The sequence below is a fragment of the Marmota marmota genome, unplaced genomic scaffold (assembly GCF_001458135.2).
Source record: "Marmota marmota marmota unplaced genomic scaffold, marMar, whole genome shotgun sequence".
Classification (NCBI taxonomy): Eukaryota; Metazoa; Chordata; class Mammalia; order Rodentia; family Sciuridae; genus Marmota; species Marmota marmota.
Window position 1 is genome coordinate 42,442,001 of NW_025999853.1, and position 26,071 is coordinate 42,468,071.

A 26,071-nucleotide genomic window follows, 5' to 3' on the forward strand; every position below is an offset into this window, starting at 1 on the left:
GCTGCTTTTCCTGGGCTTGCACAGTACATTTTTGGAGCCGATTTACACTCCAAAGAGAAATGGGGGATATTATTATATTGCCAGTTTTTATTTCCAGATCATATGCTTTTGGTTGATACTCCACTTCAGTATTTGTTTGGAACTTGGACTTTGAATCCTCTTGAAGTGACAATCAGAAATCAAGTCCAACTAAAACAACAGTGTACAGCTTTTTCAGATACTTTTGTCTTCTTAAAAATGTGGGGTAGGGAATACAGATAAAACAATACTGTTGGGCTGGGGTTGTGGCTTAGTGGTTAGAGTGCTTGCCCAGCACACATAAGGCACTGGGTTCAATCCTCAGCACAACATAAAAATAAATAAATAAGAGGCTAGGGTTGTGGCTCAGGCGTAGAGTGCTTGCCTAGCATGCGTGAGGCACTGGGTTTGATCTCCTGTACCACATAAAAATAAACAAAATAAAGGCAATAAATAAATAAAATAAAGGTATTATCCACAACTAAATAAATATATATATATATATAAAACATTATTAAGACTTGTTTAAACATTTTATTCTCAACAGTGTCTGCCTCCAGAACCTCTCTGTTTTATTTCTTCACTTAAAAAGTTTTTTTTTTTTTTGAGACAGGGTCTTGTTATATCACTCAGGCTGGTCTTGAACTTCTGGGCTCAAGGGATCCCTCTGCCTCAGTTTCCCCGGTGCTGAGACTATAGGTATGTATTGTCATGCCTGATTTCAGTTTTAAAAATTTGTTAGAGTAACTAAGTTTTCTGCAGCTCTACCTCAAATACAAACACATGGATAAAACAACAGAGTGGGGTGAAATCAGAAACACAAGGCAATTTTATTTCTGCCCTTTTTTTTTTTTTTAAGGAGAGAGAGAGAGAGAGAGAGAAAATTTATTTTTAATATTTATTTTTTAGTTCTAGGCAGATACAACATCTTTTGTTTGTATGTGGTGCTGAGGATCGAACCCAGGCCGCACACATGCCAGGCGAGCGCGCTACCGCTTGAGCCATATCCCCAGCCCTTATTTCTGCCTTTAATTACAGCTGTGACTATGGCTGTAATTGTGAAGGGAGAAAACTGTTGACAACATAGTTGAGAGTGCTTATTCTTACTGATGATTCCTTAGGTAATTCCAAACAATGTATCTCTTGTTTTTAACCATAGAACATCACAAAAAGTGAACATTAGGGCTGGTTGTGGCTCAGTGGTAGAGTGCTTGCCTAGCATGCATGAGGCACTGGGTTTGATCCCCAGCACTACATAAAACAAAACAAAACAAAAAAACCACAAAGGTATTAAAAAATGAAACCATGTTTTAAAAAAGTGAACATTAAAAAAACCTCCAGAAATAAAAATCAAGATTATTGTAACTATTTTCTGTATAATTTACTGATGAAGATATAATATATTCTTCAGTGCTGAGCCTCCTGCATGTTAGGCAGGAGCTCTACCACTACATTTTTTTTCTTTTAATTTATTCTTATTTATTTCAGTACTGGGGACTGAATCCAGTGGCACTTTACCACTAAACCACATTCCCAATCTTTTTTTATTTTTTGAGACAGGCTCTTATTATGTTACTGAGAGTCTCATTAGTTGCCAAGGCTGTCCCCGAACGTGCAATACTCCATCTTAGTCTCCCAAGTTGCACTATTGTGCCCAGTACTAAGTATATTTTTAAAGAAATTTTTGAAAAATTTTATATTTTATATATTTTTATATTTAAGAAGACTCTTTTTGATATAGGATAATTAAGTCTGTTAAGCCACAGATGTAATAATACTTGGTAATTTCCAAAATAATAGAAGAATTTAAATAAAAGAATAAAAAATTTTTTTCTTTTGTGATGCTGAGAATTGAACCTTGGGCCTCAGAGAAGCACTCTACCACTGAGCTACAACACCCTAGCCCAGAAGTTGGAATTTTAGGAGATTTAATAGGATTATTTTTCAAATTTCTTTCTTAAATCTCGAATTTCTTTTTATTTACTTGAAGCCACCTCTTCTTTTCACATATTTTATGTTCACTTACTTCATTTTTATTTTTCTGTAGTCAGAACTATAGCCTCACTTCTATGTTAAGTGCTAATCTACTAATTTCTACATTTGTTATATATTCTATATTTTATATCATTAATTCCCATCATTTACAAACAGCCTATTATTGAAAACAAAAAAGCAATTAAACTGGAGATGAAACTTATTGTAAAACTAGTTTCAGCAGTCACTAAAACTTTAGTAGTCTCTGAAAATTACTAGACTGGTACACCATGTATTTATTGACTGTAAACAAAGTTTTAAATGAGGATTTAAAAGAAGTTGGGTGTGGTGGCACATGCCTGTAATCTTAGCTACTACTCAGGAGGCTGAGGCAAGAGGATCACAAGTTTGATGGGCAACTTGGCAAGACCCTGTCTTAAAAAAAAACAAGCTGGGAAGTAGCTCAGTGCCTGCCTAGCATTTGCAAAGCCATGAATTCAGTCTTTAGTACCACAAGAAAAACAAACAAACAAAAACCCCTCTGTTTCCATGTTACTATAATGGAGAAAACAAAAAACCTAAAAAATCCAGTAAAGTTAAAAACTACAAATGTAGAATAGATTATATTCCTACCAATCCCACTAATAAAAATACTAATAGAAAGTGTTTGTTTACTGGTATTCTTCTCTCAAAATAAAAATAAAACCTGAAAATATACCACCTATCCACATAATCTGAGTAAAATTTTATCTATAAAACATTTAAACAATGCAATTCAAGATATATATGTTAGATGGTAAAATGGAAAATTAAAATCAAGAGGGATTAAATGCCCCTTTGTTTCACACACTCTAGACTAAGTAGGCATTCAACACCAAGTAACTGCACAACTATATAAATAAAAATAGTTATCTCTGTGTTTATTTCTATGATGTATACGTGTGAAACTGAAATTTCCCTATACAAAAAAATGCATCAATAATCTCAATTAAAATCTTAATACATTTTCAGTTTTAAGATGATTCAGTTCTCAATGTATCATGATAGTCAAATTTATTTACTCTTTAGTACATATTATCTTTATGACACATTTGTGTATATTCATCCTTCAATAGTGTGATAAGCCAAAAACCAAAATCAAAACAAATAAAAATTCCAATGAATAAAATAATTTCCAAACAATCTTTTTGTCTAGAACTCAGAATAGATATTTCAAAGAAAAAATTCCCTTACAATATGCATAGCATAAATTCATGAAAGAACTTGGAATTAGTGGGTTTATAAGAAACACAAAACCGTCACCCCATTCGGTATGTTGAGAATAATTTACCATCACTACCCATATGCACCTTTCAACATATAACTTTTGGGCTGGCAATGTACCTCAGTGGTAGAGTTCTTGCCTAGCGAGCACTACTCTGTATGAACTACCCTGGGCTAACTCCTAGCACTACAGGAAAGGGAGGGAAAAAGATGATTTTTGTTTCTCATACTGGATAAATAGAAACACATGAACTTTTTACGTTAAAATTGAGAAATTTATTTTTTTCATGAAATAGTAAGCAGAATTAAAGAAATATACAGCTTTAAATAATTGAAATGACCTTAAAATTTTAATGACAATTATACACTTATGGCCAAAAATGAATAAAGTAATTAATTCACTTTAAAAATTTTGTTCAATAATTCATCTGAAATTAAACAAACAGGAGGAAAACTGGGCTCTGGGCACCTTATAAAATGAAATAATGTACATTTACCCTTCTCAAAAAAAAAAAAAAAAAAAAAAAAGTGACTCCAATAAAACAGTGGTTTACTTCTGCTCCCCACTCACAAAAGCCACCTTTCTATTCTAACCATTTACAAACTTGCCAACTATTAGTCTTTGATTTGTAAGGATGCCAATTTGGTTCCATTTAAAAATATTCCAATAGGCAGCTGGAGAAATATGACTTCTCCAGCTTTCGTCAGAGTGAAGGACCAGCATCTCAATTTGTCAGCCAGTCATGGCTTTCTTCTAATGCTTGCTGAGGTCAAACTGCCTCGTGTAGTTATAAATGTTAAAAGGCAAAATTACATCTTAACAGCAGCCAAAAATTTATATATTTTATGTATTTACAATATTATACATATTTACAAGACCACATCAAATACTGAATTGTAGAAATGAGAGACCACCTATAAAGGCTTTCATTTAATATCCCAGCATTATCTTGTGCAAACTGAAATTTTTCTGAAACTTCTTAGAAAGCTAAAGACAGTCGACGTTGCGTAGGCCACCATCCATGGTTAAGGAACCAAACCTAAAACACACAAGAAAAGAAAAAAGATAATCTCAAAATGATTCACTGATTTGGCTCCCGAGGTTGGCTGGTTAGTTTGTTTTTCATTGCTGGGAAATGAACCTAGGGCTTTGTGCATGCAAGGCAAGCATTCTACCACTGAGTTGTAGCCCTGTCCTCTAACACCTGAAATTTCAAATACTACTTTTGGGGGGAACAGTTATTTTTAAAGAGTTTAAGCAACTATTCATTCTATTTCTTTCTGAACAAGAGTGGTGTTATCGTAAATAGATAAAAAAACACAACTCAGTGCCTTGAGAAGACTTTAAAAAAAAAAAAAAAGAATATGGGAAGTGATGTAAATGTGAAAATGTTAAGAATCAGATACTTTCTCATAAAAATTTATAAGCCAAGAAATGGAGTTGGAAGTGTGACATTCAAGGGATAAGGTATGGAATCTTTCTAGAACAATAAGTTTTTTTTTTTTTTTTTGGGAGCAGTGGGAAATAAAGTTGGGTTCATGTAAGCTGGGAACTGACCATTATATTCTTGAAAATATGAATTTAGACTCCAATTTTTAGGTAATATCTGTTTAGAAATTTTTGAGCCAAAGAAGTGGCATGGCTACATCAATACTTTGGAAGACTATTTTGGCTGTAATGCCCATGAGAGATGGGAAGAGCCTGGGGCTAAGGAAACAGGATAGCAGGTTATTACCACAACTTCCACATGAAGAGAGAAGCAAGTTGAATGAGGGTGGAGAGGGGAAATGTGAAAGTATGTTGAAGAGAGATCACCAAACTTGAGAGGGAGTAAAGGAAGTATGTACATAAAATAATTTATGTTTAAAGGAATAGAAAAAAAGGTAGTCCCACTAAAGAGAATGAGGAAATTAGAGGGGAAACTAAGTTGGGGAGGGTGATTTTAGATAAATCAAACAAAAAACTGAAGTAACAGTGGGATACCCATGTGGAGACAGCGGTACAATATTCTGCATAAGACCTGGCTTCCATTATAGGATGAGCATCCCTAAACTGAAAATGTGAAACTAGAAATGATTCAAAATCTGAAACTGAGTACCTAACATGAGGCCACAAAAGGAAAATTTCACAGCTGACCTTATGACAAGCTGAAGTCATAATGCAAGCACACTAAAAATATTGTATTATTCACTTCAGCCTAAGTGTAAAGTTGTATATAAAAAACAAAAAGAGATACAATTTTTGTACTTAGACTTGGGTCTCATCTCCATGATATTTCATTATTTATATGCAAACATTCCAAAACCTGAAAAAAAAATCTGAAATCTGAAACACTTCTGGTCTGAAACACTTTGAATACCCTTTAGTTCTGTTAAATCTTAAGAAGTCACGTAACATTTATGTTAAGATTATGTGATATTATATTACTAATATGCTGTCGAAAACATCTGCAAATAAAACACAGGATAAACTGACTTACTAGGTGTACTTTAGGAATTGGGTAATTTCATTCCATAAGTCATAATGATTCAATATAAAAGTTTGTTAAGAATTTATCTTAATAGTCTCTTCTTTCTAATCTTTAGCCTTATTGGATAAATTTAGAATTTAGCTAAAGTTGTGAAGAAATTACAAAGTGGATACCATAAAAAAGTGATATAATTACTATCTACTTTCTATAAACAAATAGAAAAAAATAATTAAAAAAAAAACTTAGCAGGTTAGGGCTGGAGTTGTGGCTCAGTGGTAGAGCGGTCACCTACCACGCGTGAGATACTGGGTTCCATCCTCAGCACCACATAAAAATAAATAAATAAAATAAAGGTATTGTGTCCAACTACAACTAAAACAAAACAAAACAAAAACCCTAATAGGCAGAAGAAATAAAATTTGAACATATAAAGAGATGTTTAACATTGCTATTAACCAAAGAAATATATACTAAAAGAAGATCTCAATTTTTACTAAAAAACATTGGCAAACGTTTAAAAGACTGATAACATTCAGTGTTGATAAAAGCATAAGTTTTGTCTGTTTAGAACATATAACTCTTTAAAAGAATAAACTGGCAATAAACTTAAAATTTAAACGTGTATACCCATAAATTTCACATCTAGAAACATTTAGATTTTGATCCCTCAAAAACTCTTATAAAGTACATGAAGAGATATACACAAGGATGTTCACTGGAGCATAATTTGTAATTGTGAAAAATCAGAAACAATTTAAACCAAAAGGAGAGGGTTAAATAGATAATGGGGAAACTCTCAGGATATAGGAGACTGATTTCCTGCTTCAGCTCTAGGCTGTAAAGCACCTGAAGGAAGAGAATACAGTGTGAAAGTATCCTGCAAAGGTACACAACATCACATAACAGGTAATTTTATCAGCACTTTAAGGGTGAGAGTGTGTAGAGGAGTACCTATAGGCCTGAAAGAGAAATCGTTCTGCAGAGCCAAAAATGACTGGATTTCTCTGAGGGACCAGGATCTGAAAAACAGCCATCCAAAAATGGTTTCTTTTGGCTCTGCATGTTTTTCAACTCTCTTTTGGTCTTATCTATTAATATTCTGTGGATAAGCAAACACCTAGGTCTTCAAAGAATTGCATTTCCATGTGGCACTCACCTGCCAGGAGGTTTCCAGAGGGTTCTGGAAGTTACTCAGCACTAATCAGAGTGCTATTCTATAGGCAACCCTGAATCCCCAAATTTAAAATCTTTGTTCTAATGAACAAATGTTATGAAAAGTCATGTGGAAATATTTTCGGGGGAATGATTCAAATAGGCAAATAATTCTATTAACCAATGCTTTAATAAAATGGAATCAATCAACTATTCGAAGGTATCACAAATTCATCATCATGCTGAAAGAAGAAAACATAAAGGTTCTGACATTTTTGTTCCCTTCCCAATGCTTAACCACTGATAGAAGACTGACAGATATAAACACAGATGTGTACTCACTCAACTGCAAAGAAAATCAACAACACAGGATGAGTTTTATATTACTTACCTTTCTAAAATATGATTATTTTCAGCAAGTTCTTTAACCACCCCTTCCATCTCTTCCTTCAATTTCTTCATACTATAATACAAAATATTTAATTAACATTATCAAACACCATATTCACAATCAACATCAAGATTTTAAAATTCTTTTTTTTTTAAAAATATTTATTTAGTTGTAGATGAACATACAGTATCTTTATTTATTTTTATGTGGTGCTGAGGATCGAACCCAGTGCCTCACACATTCAAGGCAAGCACTTTACCACTGAGCTATAGCCCCAGCCCCAAGATTTTAAAATTCTTAAGAGCAAAATTACAAACCAAAGTTAAAGTAAATGAAAATATCTTAATTTCCAAGTAAGTTTCTTACCCAAGAGTCATTTCCACTAAGGTGTTAGAACTTGGATAAATTGGGGTTATGGTATGTTTGATTCCACTGGAGGCCGCAAACATTTTCTGAGGCAGAGTTTCTTGTAACTGAAACATCAAAAACCACATAAGAGAACAAAAGTACTTACTATAGGTCATAGATCAAGTGTTTTAGCTTTTAGTAAAGTCATTTACAGCTTTAAATTTCTATTTTTTTTTCTAATATTTATTTTTTAGTTGTAGTTGCACACAACACCTTTTTTTTATTAGTTGTTCAAAACATTACATAGCTCTTGACATATCATATTTCATACATTTGATTCAAGTGGGTTATGAACTCCCATTTTCCCCCCGTATACAGATTGCAGAATCACATCGGTTACACATCCACGTTTTTACATACTGCCATACTATTGTCTGTTGTATTCTGCTGTCTTTCCTATCCTCTACTATCCCCCCTCCTTTCCCCTCCCCTCCCATCTTCTCTCTCTACCTCATCTACTGTACTTCATTTCTCTCCCTTGTTTCCCCCCCCCTTTCCCTTCACCTCCTCTTATATGTAATTAATACCTTTATTTATATGTGGTGCTGAGGATCGAACCCAGGGCCTCACACATGCTAGGCGAGTGCTCTACCGCTGAGCCACAACCCCAGCCTCAGCTTTAAATTTCTATTTTAAAACCATCATGACACAATAACAAAAACACTTTTGTTACTAACGACAAAAGAATGGTTTAATAGATGTTTTTGGTTATAAAACATGAAAATTCTTATAATTTGCCTCAAAGTACATACCAAAAAATGGGTGAATACAGATGAATATAGGCATGTGAAACCTGTCCTGTTTCTCCCTTTTTAATCATTATGAGACATAAAGTAAGAATTTTAATTTTTTCCTAATGGATCAAAGCTTTTATTCTAGATACTTTTGAAAGCTGTACCTCATTAGTATAGTCTTGATACTTTGATACTTCTTCTTCAATATCAAAACACTGATTAGTTAGAGATAATAACTGTTTCCTAAGATGAAGCATCTTTCTGAAAACCAAAAATAATCCATTAGTAAGCAGTCTAGTGAAATATTTTCACTTAAATATATACATTATATTGTAATTACCCAACCATTACCCCAAAATAAGTTTACTTACCTCATCCATTCTTCTGACTTATCCAAAAATGCTTCATACTTTTTAACGCATTCATCTGCAAAGTGGGTCATAGCTTTTGTTGCATGGTAATACAGTTTTTGCCTACAATTTTAGAAATAATCAAAGAGGTTTACATGAAGTTCATGTAAAAATAATCAAAGAGGTTTACAAGAGTTTCTTGTAACTACTTGTTTCTACTTCCAATATTTAAACATTTTCAAATATATATAATAATATATATAAAATATATATACATAATAATTTTGTAGCTTTAGAACATTTATAGTAGAAAGCAAAGGTTTTTAAGACAGACATAGCAAAGGAAGAAAGAGAAAGTTCAAACTGGAGAATGTTAACAAAAATAAACTGTCCTCGCCTCTGTTTCCTTTGCTCTACCCTTATGCAATCAGAGCACATGAGAGAGAAGTTGACTTGAGAGGAATAGGGATTTTTCTTCCCTCTCATTTGTCTTTCTTGATAACTTCCCAATCAGGGACCAGATGGACAGGCCTCAAAAATGTGCACCCATAGCACCAATCCTTTAAAAGTTTAGATTAAAGTATATATTTTTTATTGTAATTAATCACAATTTTCAGAAGAATTATATTAATAGAGAAAACCAAAACAGCACCAAAACAACCAATTAAATAGGTACTTACTTATCAAATTTGTGGATCTGTTCTTCATTGTAAGCTAGTCCTAGAAATAAGAAAATGTATACTTTTGTTAATGTAGAATCATAATATTACTTGCACTGTTTTTCCTTTTTTGAGATTACTGCTTCAAAAAGGTGAAGAGTTTGAAGCAGATGTCACAGACCTATGGCCTAAGGGTTTCATATCACTTATAGATAGAGGTTTATTCTTTGGTCTGTACAGTGTTAACATTAAAAAAAAATTAACTGCTAATACTTAAAGATTGGAATATTTCTAACAAAAGCTGTATTTCTAACTTCTCTTGAGAAATGAGAAACCTGGGGACCAGGCTTTCTGAACAGTGGCTCTCCCTCTTAGATGGGCTGTCTACTCTCCAGTCTCAGTCCTCACAGGCCAATCTCATTCTTGTCTGTTACCTGCCCGGCCCTGAAGCTTTGGATTTTATGAATTAAAGTATTCAAAAGGTTGTTTTAAGAATAATTTTTAGTATATTCAACCTCTTTCCTTACAGAATTCTATCTGTGGAACAAATAACTCAAGCAGCCACCCTTACAAATATACAAAATTAATCCATCTGAATTACAACTAACTACCAAGGCAGGCTGATTCATTAGATTAACAAATAGAAAATTTTACTTACTACGTTCTGCTTTGTCTTTTTTGAACTGATAGTAAATTTCCGTGATGCAGTTTAATAAGACCTGTAGTTTTTCTACACTATTTCAAGGAAAAAACAAAAAACAAAAAAATCCAACTAAATTAATTGAATCAATGTGAAAAAGGATATTAATAAGAGCAGAAACTACTCATAAAACCAGAACCTACTTTCTGTCTTTTGGATGGGTGCCTTCCTGATGTGCCCATGCATCTGTCAGCAGTCCACCTGGAGATAACCTGCTGTCGATATCCTGAAGACTTGTTTCTATTGTCCCCTGGGAACTGGAAAGCTAAATAAAAACCAGTGGGTTCAGATCCAGATTGCTGAAGTCAGAAATGATAACCATGGTGCCAATGGAGTCTGGACATTTCTTTGTAGACTGCCTCAAGTGAGGGCAGATTAATTATTTTCATCTTTAAATACAAGAGCAGTTTCTTAGGTTGATCTCCACCAAGAGTACAATATAATAATACAACATAACACTAACTAGTACTAAAATATTTTATAAAATGTTTCATACAGTAAATATTCTATGTGTGCGTGTGTGTGTGTAGGGGGCGTTTAGGGAGAACACTAGGCAAGTGCTCTATCACTAGCTCTACCACCCTAGCTCAGTAAATACTGTTTAAAAACAGATATGTGAACTATGTATCTTCAACTAACATTTTTTTTCTATAAAAAATGATTAGTATTCTATATATTATAGAATTATGAATATGAAATAGGAGAACCATTTGCATAGTCCCAAGGATAAAGTATAGGACATATGATTTGTGCTCTCTAGAAGCTCAAGAAAAGTAGTTCCTCTTAAAAATAGAAAATGAAAAAAACCTCATCTAAGATCCTATTCATTTAAGTTTAGTAAATTTATCATTTTCCTACCACAGAACTAAATATTTGTAAAATTTGAGAAAGGATGAAGGTTAGCCTTAAAGAATAAATACTCTTAAATATTTTAAGGGTCTATACACTACTGCTTTTCATTTTGAAAAAGTCTTAAGTAATACTACCACTAGAAACAAAGTGAAGGGAGACCTTCTCACCACACTTTGGTCAGCACTGGTATTACAATTTTTTAAGCCTTGATCATTTGAAAGACAAAAATGGTATCTTACTATTATTATAATATGCAATTTTCTTTTACTATATTAGTATAAACTTTAAGTTTTTCACTACATTTCTATTTGTAATTATCTAAATGTTGTTTATCTACTTACTACAGATTTAATATTTTCCTTATCAATTCAAATGAGCTATTTTTATAAAAAACTATCAAATTTTCCCAACTGACTTGCTTTTTAACATTTTTTAGCAAATGAAGATTTTAAATTTTTACATAGTCAAATATACACTTTTTAAAAAATGTTTTATGTCTTCTTTAATATTAATGTTCAATTAATAGTTTATGGAAAAGTTATTTCTTATAGTGTTACACAGAGGAGTGGAAAATTACAAGCACATGAAGGATGAATATTAAGGGAATAGTAAGTAAGACTAAGCTGGGTGTGAGGGTCAAGCCTGTAATCACACAACTCAGGAGGCTAAGCCAGGGGGATTGTGAGTTCAAGACCAGCCTCAGCAACTTAGTGAGGCTCTGTCTCAAAACAAAAATTAAAAGGGCTGAGGATGTAGCTTAGTGGCTAAGTACCCCTGGGTTCAATCTATGGTACCAAAAAAAAAAAAAAAAAAAGTGTATAAATAAATGAACAAAAAGTTTTAGAAAACAGTGATATGATGCTTTCTGACATTTTATATTGTACTTAAAAATTTTGACTGCTGATTAGAATGCACTAAACTTCACAACCTATTACTCAATTATGACTATTTTGGAAAGTCATTGTTCTTGACCTAAAGCTGAAAAAAAAACAACAACTAGCTGGGCTTGGTGGCACACGCCTGTAATCCCAGCAGCTTGGGAGGCTGAGGCAGGAGCCAGCCTCAGCAACTGCGAGGTGCTAAGCAACGCAGTGAGACCCTGTCTCTAAATAAAATATAAAATAGGGCTGGGGATGTGGCTCAGTGGTCAAGTGTCCCTGAGTTCAATCCCCTGTACTAAAAAGATAAAAAAAGAAACAACTAAAGACTAGCCTAAGTTTAAAAGAGAAAAGAATTTCATCTTAATTTTTTCACTTTTAATTTAACATCCATTTTATAAGTACTCTAAATACTAAAAGCTTGCAAGGGTACAGTATTTTTTTTTTTTTTCTTTTAGTACAGGGGATTGAACCCAGGGACATTCTATCACTGAGCTATATCCCCAGCCCTCTTAATTTATAAATTTTAGACAGGTCCTTGCTAAGTTGCTTAGGCTAGCCCCAAACTTGTGATCCTCCTGCCTTAGCCTCTGGAGTAGTTGGGATTACAGGCATGTGCCACCACACTAGGCAGGAGTATTTTTACCTATATAATTTAACTGGTACAATAACCCATGAGATGAACAGAGTATGAATGAAATTGCTCATTTTTGAGGGAGAAAAAAAAAAGGCAGAAGGATGCAAAGAAGTTAATGCCTTAACTAGCAAGATAGAAGTAGCTAGGTAAATAGAGGAAACTCTGGGATTAAAAGTCAATTCGTACAATATATAATTCTGTGTACTTCTACAATACTCTTTTTTTGGGGAGGGTGATACTAGGAATTGAACCCAGGGGTGTTCTATCACTGATCACATGCCCAGTCCTTTGTATTTTTTGAGACTGGGTCGAAGTTGCTCAGTCAGGCCTTAAACTCGTGATCTTCTTGCCTCAGGTTCCTAAATTGCTTGGATTACAGGTGCACACCATCACCTGGATCTATAGTACAATTTTTAAAAAATATTTATTTTTATTTTTTAGTTGTAGTTGGACAGAATACCTTTATTTTATTTGTTTATTTTTATGTGGTGCCGAGGATTGAACCCAGGGCCTCGCACGTGCTAGGTGAGCGCTTTACTGTTGAGCCAGAACCCCAGCCCCTCTATAACACATTTTAATAAGAGATCCAGAGACTCCCTGAAATGTGAGTATATTTTTTGGCAGAGTTGAAACTTGTGCTCTGATTGCTTTTTCTAGTGATAGAAACTGCCTTGAGGATTCCAAATCTTTCTTTACTTTTTATTTTAGAAAAAATCTGATAATATTGTCCTAATTAATTTGCATTTATTTCTAAACAAGTTGACCCACCCCACATCCAACTACATGTTAAATTACTTTTATAAATTTGCTTTAATAGCCACAGTAGCAACACAATATCACTACAGATTTAAAAGTCAAAAAGCAGGGAGGAGAGAGAAAAAAAAAAGGGAGGGAGGTAGAGTGATGTATGTGTGTGTGTGTATAAGTACAGCAAGAGTTTGAACATGTTATAAAGAATGTCAAGACAGTAAGGGTATTTAAATATTGTTAACAAGTCCATGAAGATGGGAAAAAGTTACATCCTTTCTGTGGAGATTTTTAGAAATATCAATGCTCTAAGAAACTTTTAAGTCTAATCTTGCCAGAAAAGGAATAGATTCTTAGCCTATAATTTTATAAATACTTACTCTCAACAATTTGGTGTGTATGTCTGAAATTTCACCTAACTCTGTTGCTTCTAGGTTGATCTTCATTAACTTTTCATATCTGTATAAAAGTAAATCACAGGAAAAAAATTAAATGAATACATTTTTTTTTTTTTTTTGGTGGTATCAAGGATTGAACCCAGGGATGCTCTACCACTGAGCTACATCCTTTTTTATTTTTCATTTTGAGACCAGCTCTTGCTAAGAGTTGCCCAGGGTAGTCTTGAACTTACAATCTTCCTGTCTAAGCCTCTGCTTAAAAGATGGTTTACAAATTGTATTTAAGATTTTATCATCATAACTATTTAATAAAAAATTTATTCAAAGTCTATATCCTGATGCCTTCCTGAAGAAGAAATTTTATATGCAGTAGTTCCTCCTCATCTGTGGTTTTGCTTTCTATGGCTTTTGTTATGGTGGTCAATAGTGGTCTTAAAATATTACATGAAAAATTCCAGAAACAATTCACAAGTTTTGAATTTTAGGCCATTGAGTAGTGTGATAAAATCATATAACATTCACTTTTTCCAGCCTGGGACCTGAATCATCCTTTTGTCCTATATATCCACACTATATATGCCTATTATGACTAATAACCACCCATTAGTCACTTAGTAGCCACTTCAGTTATCAAATCGACTGTCACGATATTATATTACAGTGCTTATATAAAAGGCTTTGTACTATCTGAGGTTTCTGGTATGCACTGGGAGTCTTAGAATGTACTCCTTGAGGATAAGAGTGCTACTACTGTACTTTACTTAAAAATTTGCACATGAAAGCGTAAAATAGAAAAGGCAAGTTAATTTTCGATAATTTTATACCAGGACAACAGTAAAAATACTAGCTTTCAGAATTAAGAGAGGTAAATATTAAATACCAATTTCATTTATATATTTCCTCTGTGGTACAAATATTGTAGCTTAGAAAGAAGGCAGTTTAAATTATCATTCTGTTTCTCAGGGAAAAGATTAATATATAAGAGTAAACCAAAAGTAACTCCTAAAATTCTAAAAATACTCCCAAAGGTTGTTCTTGAATCTCTCTTCCTACTTCTTTGTTATTGAGAGGTTTTATGTTTTCCTCTTCAGAGATTCTGCTTTGCAAGATAGACACAAGATGTTTCCATCTCCCACTACATTTTCCTTCACAAAGGGAGTGTACACAGACATGGTGCTCATTGCTTTCGAGAAACTGTCTTCCCCTTTAGGATGAATTAACCACTCACCTACAAGCTGCTCCATAGTACAAACACTTGAACTGCATGCCACATGCTAACAATGATTAAATAAACAGAAATGGAACATTTAATATTTGAACCACTATTAAAAAGGAAGTAATCTACTCACACTTTCACAGTTTTTTCAATGTTTCTGATACAGAAATCCAATGTGATCACAACTTCTGTCTTTTTGTGTACAGTTTCATTGTAATCATCTTTAACTAATTCACTAAAAAATAACATTATTACCATTAGTTTATCTAAGGAATTATTTATTTTTTCTTGTCTATCACTAATTACACACTGCTATACTACTATTCAAAAAACATTTCATAATGACATTCTTATTATGAAAGCCAAATTATACTTATTAGGACAACATTAAAAGAATTTGTTACCAATTTGTTATACATATCTAGAGCACTTTATTTTTGCAAACCATATTACAAAGTTTAGCACTTTAGAAACCTAATGTATTACAATGATACTTATAACAATTCAATTTTCAAACATACAAAAATAAATTCTATAGCATTTACATTTTATACCATCAAAACTAATTTTTAGTACTCATAGTAGATTGACCTACACTTTCTTTTTTTTTTGCAGTGCTGGGGATGGAACCCAGGGCCTTGCACATGCCAGGGAAGTGCTCTATCACTGAGCTACACTGCCAACCCAATTGATACTTTACAACAATAAATGTGATCTCTGAAGAATGATGACATAGTAAATAATATATAATTAAAGGGCTATGGTCTATTTCAGGGATCAACAAACTAAGGTCTTAGGCATGTTTTTGTATAGCCCATGAGATAATATTAGATTTTGAAAGGTTGTAGAAATAAGAACAAAACAAAGAAAAATCCACATATGGCCCATGAACCCTAAAGTACTCACTACAGATCCTTTACAGAAAAAGTCTGTCAACAGCAGTCTACGTTAAAAATTATTTTTTCATGAATTATTAAAGCATAAAATAATAAGTAAAGGGGGAAAATTTTTATGTAGTGACTGGTATAGAAAATAGCAAGAGAAGATGAAAACTTTCTAGAAACCACTTAGTAAAAAATAAGGAGGCTTTATTAATTCATTTATGCTTGGGAATTGAACTCAGGTACATATGGCATGAGCTCTACCTCTGAGCTACACCTTTAGCTCCACAAGGAGGCTTCTTATTGAAAATAGGAAAATAGACTTAGAAATTGGATATGTCAACACATTGAAAATTATTGTATTTATGGGTTTCACATAATGTTGGAAGGATAATAAAAGTCTAAAAAAGAGAATACTTCATACATATTTTTGCAAGGGATGGGCATGAGGTAGAAATATACACACTGTCAGAAGCATTTAAGCTCAGGGACATGACATACCGTGAGGTGAGCTCAGAAAACATACTTCTTACCATCTTTTGGCAACAAAGCCATTACCATACATGTACAAAATCCAAATGCTTCAAACAATGTATAGAATGCTAATAAGCATAATTCTCAGAAGAGAGCTTATCAGATGGAAAAATGACATTATAAATAATAGGTTAAGAAAAAAAGGCCAAAATCATATCCATGTTACATTTATTAGGATCACTTGCAGGAAGAAAATCCTTAGATGATCAATATTCTGTTCTAGAAAAACTACTTGGGAAGTGATTTTAAAAAGATAGCTTTTATACTACTTATCAAGGTGAGTGTATATTCATATTGTATGATTCATATCATAGGAAATATCTGGACTAGGCAAATCTATAACAACTAACTATATTTAGTGGTTGCCTAGGACTGGATGATTTGGAGTAAAATGAGGAATGAAGGCCAATGAATGCAAAAGTTCTTTCTGGTGTGATTAAATAAATGTTCTAAACAAAGTGGTGGTAGTTGCACAACTCTGTAAACAACTAAAAACTATACATACTGGGCTGGGGTTGTGGCTCAGTGGCAGAGCACTTGCCTAGCATGCATGAACTGGGTTCGATCCTCAGCACCACATAAAAAAATAAAATAAATAAAATTCTTATGTCCATTACAACTAAAAATATTTTTTAAAAATTGTACTTACTAAAAATTTTATATTTTAAATGGGTGAATATAGTATGTGAATTATATTCAATAATGCTGTTTAAAAAAGTGAATATATACTTCATTTGGGGGAAAGGTAAGAAATGAAGGACTATCCTGAAGATTTAAACTTGGAAAGTATTCTTACGTTGGATCATGACAATGAAAAGGCCTTTTGAAATAGCATAATGACAACCAAGTCATTGTTTTTGGAAAAGGAATTCATTTGCTATCACATGGTAAAGGTGTTGTGTAAGGTTTTTTTGCAGGGTGGGTGGGATCTGGGGATTGAACCTAGAGGTGCTTTACCATTGAGCTACATCCTCAGTACTTTTTTATTTTGAGACAATGTTTTGCTAAGTTGTTGAGGCTGGTCTTGAACTTGTGATCCTCCTACCTCAGTACCCTAGCTGCTGAGATTCCAATGTGTGCTACCACATCTGACATGTTGTATAAGTTTTAATATTCAGATTCTAACAATCCTGTCTCATAAAATTATTGTAGGAAATAAGTGAAAAAATAGCTTCTAAATGTTTTATAAACTAACTGTGAAATAAATATAGTATAATAAAAATCAAGGGCTGGGGTTGTGGCTCAGTGGTAGAACTCTTGACTGGCATGTGTGAGGCACTGGGTTCAATCCTCAGTACCATATAAAAATAAATAAATTAATTAAATTAAATGTATTGTGTCCATCTACAACTGAAAAAAAATTTAAAAAAATCAATCATGCAAGTAATTAGTCTGAAGTGGTAAACTATCAACAATGTTAATTAGTGAGGTCTATGAGATGATCACTTTTAAAATTTTCATCTATTACTTACATTAACCATCGTATCCCTTTTCGCATTAATTCCTGATAAAGCAGCAAGGTACTGGTAATTCTACAGGCATAACATACAACCCCTGTTATTGACTGATGGGAAAAAAAAAATCAATATTTGGTGCCAACGGTGGTAGAGTAAAAAAACTTTCACAAAAATTTTCAAGCCTATATATTTCTATCAGATAAATTAAAAACACAATAAACTACCAAAAGCTAAGAGCAGATATAACTAAAATAAATATTTCATCCTTAACATTATTTATACATGTACTGTCTCGATAAAATTTTCTTATAATGAGTTCAAGAAAGGATAGAAAATAAGGAAGAGAGCACAAAACAATCTAGAAAGCATAATTAATTAAGTGAATAATTTTCTAAGCCAAAGGCATTTATAAAGATATATTTTATTTCTTCCACTATTGATAGGATAATTCAATGTTTACATAATAATTCAATTAAATACTAACCTTAGCCATGCTAGCATCCCCATCTAAATCATAACGTGGATGTACTTTAGGGAGGGAAACTGAAATATCAGAAAGATAATTTCTGAGTGAATTATTTTATTCTTTATATGGCAAACAGAATGTCTAAATTAAATATCAGTGTCAACTCTTTAGTGTACTTTTCCTGATTAAAAAAACCTATGTGAAACAATAATGCTCATGCCCTAATTACCTTCAATATTTCTAAGGCATCTCATTTTTTCTTTCTTTTTTTTTTTCTTTTTTCGTGGTGCTGGGATTGAACCTAAGGCCTTGTACACGTGAGGCAAGCAGTCTACCAACTGAGCTATATCCCCAGCCCCTCATTTTTTCTTAAATATATTCCAACATAATGAGCTCAGTGTTTCCAAAGTTCTAAATAGGAAGGTAAAAATCTGGGTAATTCATGTTTTGGAGTGAATAATTTAAGATTTCAAGAATTTAAGATCTTAAGAATGCAGATACAGGGCTGGGACTGTAGCTCAGTGGTAGAGTGCTTGCCTCGCATGTGGGAGGCACAGGGTTCAATCTTCAGCACCACCACCACATAAAAATAAATAAATAAAATAGATATTGTGTCCATCTACAACTAAAAAAGAATGCAGATATATATGGGCTGGGGCTGTGGCTCAGTGGTAGAGCACTTTGCCTAGCATATGTGAGACACTGGGTTTGATCCTCAGCACCACATAAAAATAAATACAATAAATGTATTGTGTCTATATACATCTAAAAAAAAAAGTAGATACAATTTTTCTTAGATTCTAAGGCCTGGTACAATGTTGAATACACACTGGATATAATAAATATTTTCTAACATTTATGATATGAAAGGTTAATTCTGCATGTCAGCACAACTTAAAAGCAGAGTTATAGTAAAATATATACATGAAAACTATTTTACCACTTTATGAAACAAAATAATTGACATCAAATTATGACTATTAGGTTTTCAATTTTACTACTTCTCTTTTTAGACTAATTTACAAAATTATAATATTTATAAGTTCTACAATAATGTTACCATCAACATTATGAAAATGACAATCACTTATAATTACATATTTTTGGTATTTTTTTAATGGACAATAATAACAAGAAAAATCTCAACTTACTTTTTTCATATATTAATCCTATGGTACTCAGGGGTTCCCGGCTTACAACGAAGATAGGATTCTCCTCTGTGGTTCTAGGGAAATGCTGTGCCAGTCTTCCAGGTTCTAGGACTAAGCGTCGTCCTTCATAGATAAGTTCTTGATTTGAAGAAATAATTTTGGTTTGTTTATATACCAGTTCATGAAATACTGTAGCACTGTATAAAAAAAGTTGAAGACAAAGTAATTTTAGATCAAATGAGTAGTACAATTTTAGTTTAAATGTTGAGTGCAATGACATTAATTTCTAAGATCTTGACCAGTCCCTACAATACCGTTTTTTTTTTTAATGTGGAATACTAAAATGTCCACTAAAATGAAAATTCCGTAACTTGTCCTTATAGAAGTCTATTCTGAAATATTTTTCTGTTTATTTACCTTTGTAATATACAAGATTCCTAATGTTTAAAGATGGGGGAAAACATAACAGAGACATTAAGAATACTGATTCTGAGTCACATAGACACATAGGTTCAAATCCCAGCTCTTCCACTTTCTTGCTGTGCAATGCTGTTACTTAATTCGTCTGTACTTTGTTTCCTCACTAGTATATGGGAATAGAAATAGTACTGATTTTAGAATTCTTGAGGGTTAAATGACTTAAATACTTAAAAACCAACACTATATTTGCAACACAACTATGTAATAAATTAAGAAAACCACATATTTTCAAAATTGGGGGAAAAGGTACACTTCCCTAGAGCAGATCTTTGAAATTAAAGAAATGTTTTAGCAATAATGTTGTGATGTGGCCTTGCCACAAGCTTCTGTTTTGATTTGGCTCAGGCTGAAAAGTTTTTTTGGGGAGTGGGGTGGGGTGGGGGGGCGCGATACCTGGGATTGAACTCAGGGGCATTTGGCCACTGAGCCACATTCCCAGCCCCCCCCCTTTTATTTTTGTACTGGAAATTGAACTCAGGGGCACTCAACCATTGAGCCACATCCCCAGCCCTATTTTGTATTTTGTTTAGAGAGGGTCTCACTGAGTTTGCTAAGCGCCTCATCGTTGCTGAGGCTGTTTTAGAACTCATGATCCTCCTGTCTCAACCTCCTGAGCCGCTGAGATTATAGGCATGTGCTACAGAGCCTGGCTTGAAAATTCAAGTGTTTTAGAACAAAAACTGACGGGCAACATCTAACCAGGATGCATATTTAAAAAAAAATTTTTTTAGTTGTAGATGGACACAATACCTTTATTTTATTTATTTATTTTTTACGTGGTGCTGAGGACTGAACCCAGTGCCTCACACATGTGAGGCAAGTGCCCTAACACTGACCCACAACCCCAACCCTCATGATGTATATTTACTTAGGTTATTAAGTACCAAAATAAAGGTAAATAATATACTACAATATTACATTAATATTACTGCATTTATATTTTATGTATATTAGATATATTGGATAATAGTATCTAAACTATTTCATCTAATTTATTTTACCCCTATTACTCTACCCTCCTCTTCTCTTTGGTATTGGGGATTGAACCCAGGGCCTCATGAATGCTAAGCAGTTACTCTACCATGGATCTATATCCTCATCCCCTTTTTTATTAGGCATGAAAACTGCTATTTGAATTTTGTCAGAACAGAAACTAAGGCATGTTAAATGAGTGTTATTATCCCCTCTTCATTTTAAAAATCATTCTATTTTGAAGTCACTGTAGAGATTCCCAGGCAGTCGTTAAGAAATAATACAGAAAGATGCCATATACCTTTCTTCCAGTTTCCCCAATGGTTACTTCTTGCAATATAGTAAAATATCACAATCAGAGTATTTATTTTGATACAATCCATCTAACTTACTTTCCTCAGTTTTTTTAAAAATATATTTTTTAGTTGTAGGTGAACATAATACCTTTATTTTAGTTTTATGCGGTGATGAAGATCGAACCCAGTGCCTCATGTGTGCTAGGCAGGCACTCTACCACTGAACCACAACCCCAGCCCCTTTCCTCAGTTTTATAGGCAGTGTATGAGCATGTGCACATATCCATGTTTGTAGTATATGGTATATGCCACATGGGTGTAATATGGTTTTGTATATGTAAAACAAATGTTGATTGATCTCCAGCACCTACTAAGTGCAAATCAAAACTACACTATATTTGGGCTTTAATTTTTTTTTTTTTTTTTTTTTTAAAGAGAGAGAGAGAGAATTTTTTTAATATTTATTTTTTAGTTTTCGGTGGACACAACATCTTTGTTTGTATGTGGTGCTGAGGATCGAACCCGGGCTGCTCGTATGCCAGGCAAGCGCGCTACTGCTTGAGCCGCATCCCCAGCCCCTGGGCTTTCATGTTTTTAAAACAAGATAATATTCTTAAAATCCAGCTCATTTATCAGTACATGGTATTTCGTGGTTATGTGATTATATAATTCGAAAGAAGTCCAAGAATTAGTTTTCTAAAACATGCAGTTTAAAGACAAGTTAATTTGCCTAGGGATTTAAGAAAATTAATCCTTTTTATTTCAGAGATAAGTGAAAAGGAATTACTATGCACTCAATCATAATTTTTCTAGTGAGAGTGGGTGCCTTTAGTGAAGCTGAGATATCTTTTCTATTTCCGGAAAATATTTATTACATAACACATCATTCTGACATAAGAACATAAAAAAAGGTACTTACGTATTATAGCTATGAATATAAATCTTATGAGCTGTCATTTGTTGTAGTGAAAAAACATGAATTATCATTCGATGAAGTATATCACTAGTTTCTGCAAAAAACTGGTCAAAACCCCAACACTTTTCCTGATCTGCTTCAAGGATGTTTGCAAGAACAGGGGTAAGCAGAACCTGAAGACCCCTAAAATAGTATTGAAAAAAGTTAAAGAGTAAATGTCACATTTTGTTTAGGTACAGAATCATAACATTTACCAATGAATTAAAGGAATTGCTAGTATTATTACAGTCTGTATGTTTCTGAATTCAAAATTTTTTCAAACTTTGGCATATGTGTATATACTTTATGAAAGAGATTTTGGGAATGGAACCAAAGTCTCAAATTCACTAATACATTACACACATAGCATTAGGTAATTTTATACAGTATTTTTAGTGTACCTGCCTTTTGACTATGACCTGTCAATGAGGTCAGATGTGGGTTTTTCTACTTGTACCACACTGGCACTCAAATAGTTATGGATTTTGGAACATTTTGGATTAAGGATGCTGAACTTTAATTAATGGATTACTTTTCTTGAAAAATTAAAGTCTGTCAACTTTTCAGAAAGCCAGATAACTTTTATTTAATGTTACTTGTCAATGAATTAGGAAGTACAGCTTTTTAATGTTAGCTTATCTTTTACTGATTTTCTCTTTGATTCCCTCCTTGTTCAGTTTCCTCACTTTTCCAGATCATCTATGTATATGGATAACCAGTAAGAGCAGGTGATTAGAAACCAGATGGTCATGAGGCTAAGACAATGTTTTAATTCCAGCAATATGGTAATATGGTAATATGGCACTCCAACATATAATTTTATATAAGGAACTCAATACGCCTTTTTAGTATACTCCCTTAGAAAGTAAAATTACTATAATAATCTAGCAATCAATACCTATTTAACAAGGAATAATTTGAGTAAAAAGCTTATATATTTAAAAAAAATTGAGTGGAAGAACCCTTATTCTGCCTCATGCTTTTACAATTATGTAAAAAACATGTTCAAAGATACCCTCAATAACAGAATTTGAAATAGACTTTAAATTCTAAATTTGGCTATGTGACAACCACAAGAATCCCAATAATAGACTTTAAAGTACACAGTAGACATTATTTTTGCTAAACAGGTATCCATTCTCTCTCCTTTATAAGGACTTCAAATCCCTCTACTCTCTAGCACCTCTCCTTGTGCACAGATGGACATGTGGTTATTGTGATTAACTGAAGGTGGCCAGGTGATAGTACAAATTAGTACAATGAAAGTCAATCCAGAAATGTTTGCGAAACAAAGCCAGTCTTCTTCCTATGGGGATTTCAAAACTGTGAGAATGTTAGTTTGGGAATGCCAGCAGTCATCAGTAGCTCCCAGGAAAGAGTCTGACCTTAAGTGAAGAAAAGTCAAAGAAAAGCATATCTGAACAATGGAAAGAGACCAAGTCTTGATGACAGTCTGAGGTCAAGGATTCAGTTGTGCTCTGAGTCATATATATGTGGTCTTTTAATTACAAAGTCAATCTATTTCCTTTTTCACTTAAACCAGTTGGGTTAGGTTTCGCTCTCCATCTTGTCTTGACTACTACGACAGGAAAAAAGATGGTTATTTATTTACTTATTTATTTTGTAGTCTATCACATTTTTGGTTTGTTGTTTTCATTTAATTTGTGATATTTAAAGTCCTTGTGCCCACAACTTTTAATTGGTGCCAAAGCCATCAGACCCTCTGTGTATTCACTTGTGGATTAAACTACTATCACATTCAGGAAAAATGTTAAGTTAATTCGATAATTCCAAATGTTGATGAGTTTGGGCTTTATTTCCCGAGTAAATATCTTACATAATTTATTCTACTTTTAATTTCTTTTACATTATTTTTTGTGTGTGATAAAAGGATTCTTATCTTATAAACAACATTTTTTTTTGAATTCTGGATGCTAACTTAGGACCCATATAAACATTTGAAATTCTGAAAAAGTACTAGAAAACCATTATTTTGCCTTTTGAATAATTTAAGTATTTTTTTCCACTTATAGTAGGACATTCTTATTAGAATATTTTTAAAAATGAGGATAGTGTCACACTTCTTAGCATTTGCTTTTTACAACTCCAGTTGAGATGTTTATTCAAATCTACATCACTCTTTGTGGTACATCAATATGAAGGTCAATACAAAAAAGAAAAAAAAATCAAGGTCCTGAGTAGAATCTTGACTTTGGAAGAACTCCAAGACTAGTGATTAGCAATCTCAAAAAATATATGCCCTATGAATAAAAGAAAGACCAGAAGAACAGGGGAAGAGGCACAGGGTGAGGGAAGAGGGGAAGGAAAAATAATGGAGACTGTATGGAGCAAATTATGTCTACATATGACTGTGTCACAAGGAACTCCACTATTAGGTATAATTCTAATGAACTATAAAAAATTATATGCCCTGTCTTGGGGAAATTGTTTACATAGGCTCAGAATAAATCTTTACATAACCACAAATGACAAAAATCACATGCTTTAATAATAACTAAAACCAAACTATACTTAAGTATTTCAGTATTTGTGATTTTAGGCAACAAACATTTAAAAATCCCAAGTGCAAACAATGAGAACTAAGTACATATACTAACCGAGAAAGACTACAAGAAATAGGCATGTCTCCACTCCAATCAATTGGTCCATTTTCTGCTTTCTGTACTCCAGATATTGCACCAGAAGGCTTTCCAGTGATTATTTTATACCTTGGGAGAAATAAAAGCATAATAAAATAAGCAGTTCATTATTGCATGGCTTATTAATGGGTTTTGCAAAAGTATTTCCTCAATTGCACCTACAATTATCTACTAGACGAATTGTGATTGATGGTCACAGGATCCATAAAACAATCAAAATATTTTGAATCTGACTGACTGAAGTAGAATAGTGGTTGTACGATTATTTTATATATGCCATAATTAATTTTCATTTGGGATCTCAGAGTGCCATTAACAGCATCTTGATGTTCACAACAAAAATATTAATTTTTCCATCTGAAAAAATGGAGCAAACAAAAAAAGTTATGTCACAGAACATCTCTAGACCATCAAAATAGCATCTAATCCTTCTTACCCACATTATCCAAAGGCACAGTCAACTGGACTATAAAATTACTGCAGAATGAACAATAACATTTTTTTTTAATTAAAAAAAAGATAAAACTATAACATAGCACAGTATCAGAAAAAATTTTATATATTGAAAAAATATATACACATATAGGAATAGATGTATAGACCAAAATTGTAAGTCAAATTTTGTGTGATTCCTGATGATGATAAAAATAAAGATGAACCAAAGAGAGATTGATGGGGAAGCAAAATACCACTAAATGACATAGCAAGTCAAAGAAAACAGTCTTTTAAAGCATTTCAAAACTTTCCTAAATAAAATCTAAAAGTAGGGGGGAAAGGTGAGAGAGCTTCAGACATTTAAGAATATTTTCACCCATATTAAAATATCATGTTACATAATACAGAAGGATCTTACATAATCTCATATCAGAATTTAATATCTAAATAAATGTGTGCTGAGTAAATCAATGTGTTAAAACAAATAAACCCCTTCAACCAATCAGCACAACTGACTGATTTAGACTGCTGCCTCCTAAGTAGAAACAGTCACAATTTCTGCTTTAAGAGATTTTTTTTTTTTTTTTGGAAGCAGGGATTGAACCCAGAGGTGCTGAGTCACATCCTCAACCGTTTTTATTTTGAGACAGGTTCTAAGTTGCTTTAGATCCTGCTAAATTGCTGAGGCTAGCCTCAAACTTGTGATCCTCCTGCCTCAGCCTCCTGAGTTGCTGGGATTATAAACATGCACTATCATACCCTGAGAAAAGATTTTTCAAAGAAGGAAATTAATGAAAAACAAGGTGAGTTCATGCAAGAAGGACCTGATTATGGAGGAATAAATGGAGATAGGTAAGATTTCTACAAAACAGAGGTTAACAGAGGAATGATAGAATTCTTACATAAATTCTTCTTCTTCTTTTTTTTTTTTTTTTT

General features: G+C 33.1%; 1 protein-coding gene and 1 long non-coding RNA gene across 2 annotated transcripts in view; one reads left to right on the forward strand and one right to left on the reverse strand.

Annotated features, from left to right (window-relative positions):
- The first annotated feature begins 659 nt into the window (after positions 1-659).
- On the forward strand, positions 660-15,573 carry LOC125617597. Its single transcript, XR_007348636.1, has 2 exons — positions 660-717; positions 15,464-15,573. It is a non-coding gene; the product is annotated as an uncharacterized LOC125617597 (long non-coding RNA).
- The window catches only part of Tbk1 (TANK binding kinase 1), a 45,294-nt gene continuing 22,120 nt past the window's right edge, over positions 2,898-26,071 (reverse strand). Inside the window, exons 7-21 of the mRNA XM_015483057.2 lie at positions 24,659-24,769; positions 22,005-22,184; positions 19,338-19,534; positions 18,205-18,263; positions 17,736-17,827; positions 14,982-15,083; positions 13,615-13,693; positions 10,264-10,385; positions 10,079-10,155; positions 9,442-9,481; positions 8,783-8,884; positions 8,576-8,672; positions 7,636-7,742; positions 7,270-7,341; positions 2,898-4,295 (exon numbers count right to left, since the gene is read on the reverse strand). Coding sequence (XP_015338543.1) covers positions 4,244-4,295; positions 7,270-7,341; positions 7,636-7,742; positions 8,576-8,672; positions 8,783-8,884; positions 9,442-9,481; positions 10,079-10,155; positions 10,264-10,385; positions 13,615-13,693; positions 14,982-15,083; positions 17,736-17,827; positions 18,205-18,263; positions 19,338-19,534; positions 22,005-22,184; positions 24,659-24,769 — 1,489 coding nt within the window. The 3' untranslated portion in view covers positions 2,898-4,243. The remainder of the gene's footprint in view (positions 4,296-7,269; positions 7,342-7,635; positions 7,743-8,575; positions 8,673-8,782; positions 8,885-9,441; positions 9,482-10,078; positions 10,156-10,263; positions 10,386-13,614; positions 13,694-14,981; positions 15,084-17,735; positions 17,828-18,204; positions 18,264-19,337; positions 19,535-22,004; positions 22,185-24,658; positions 24,770-26,071) is intronic.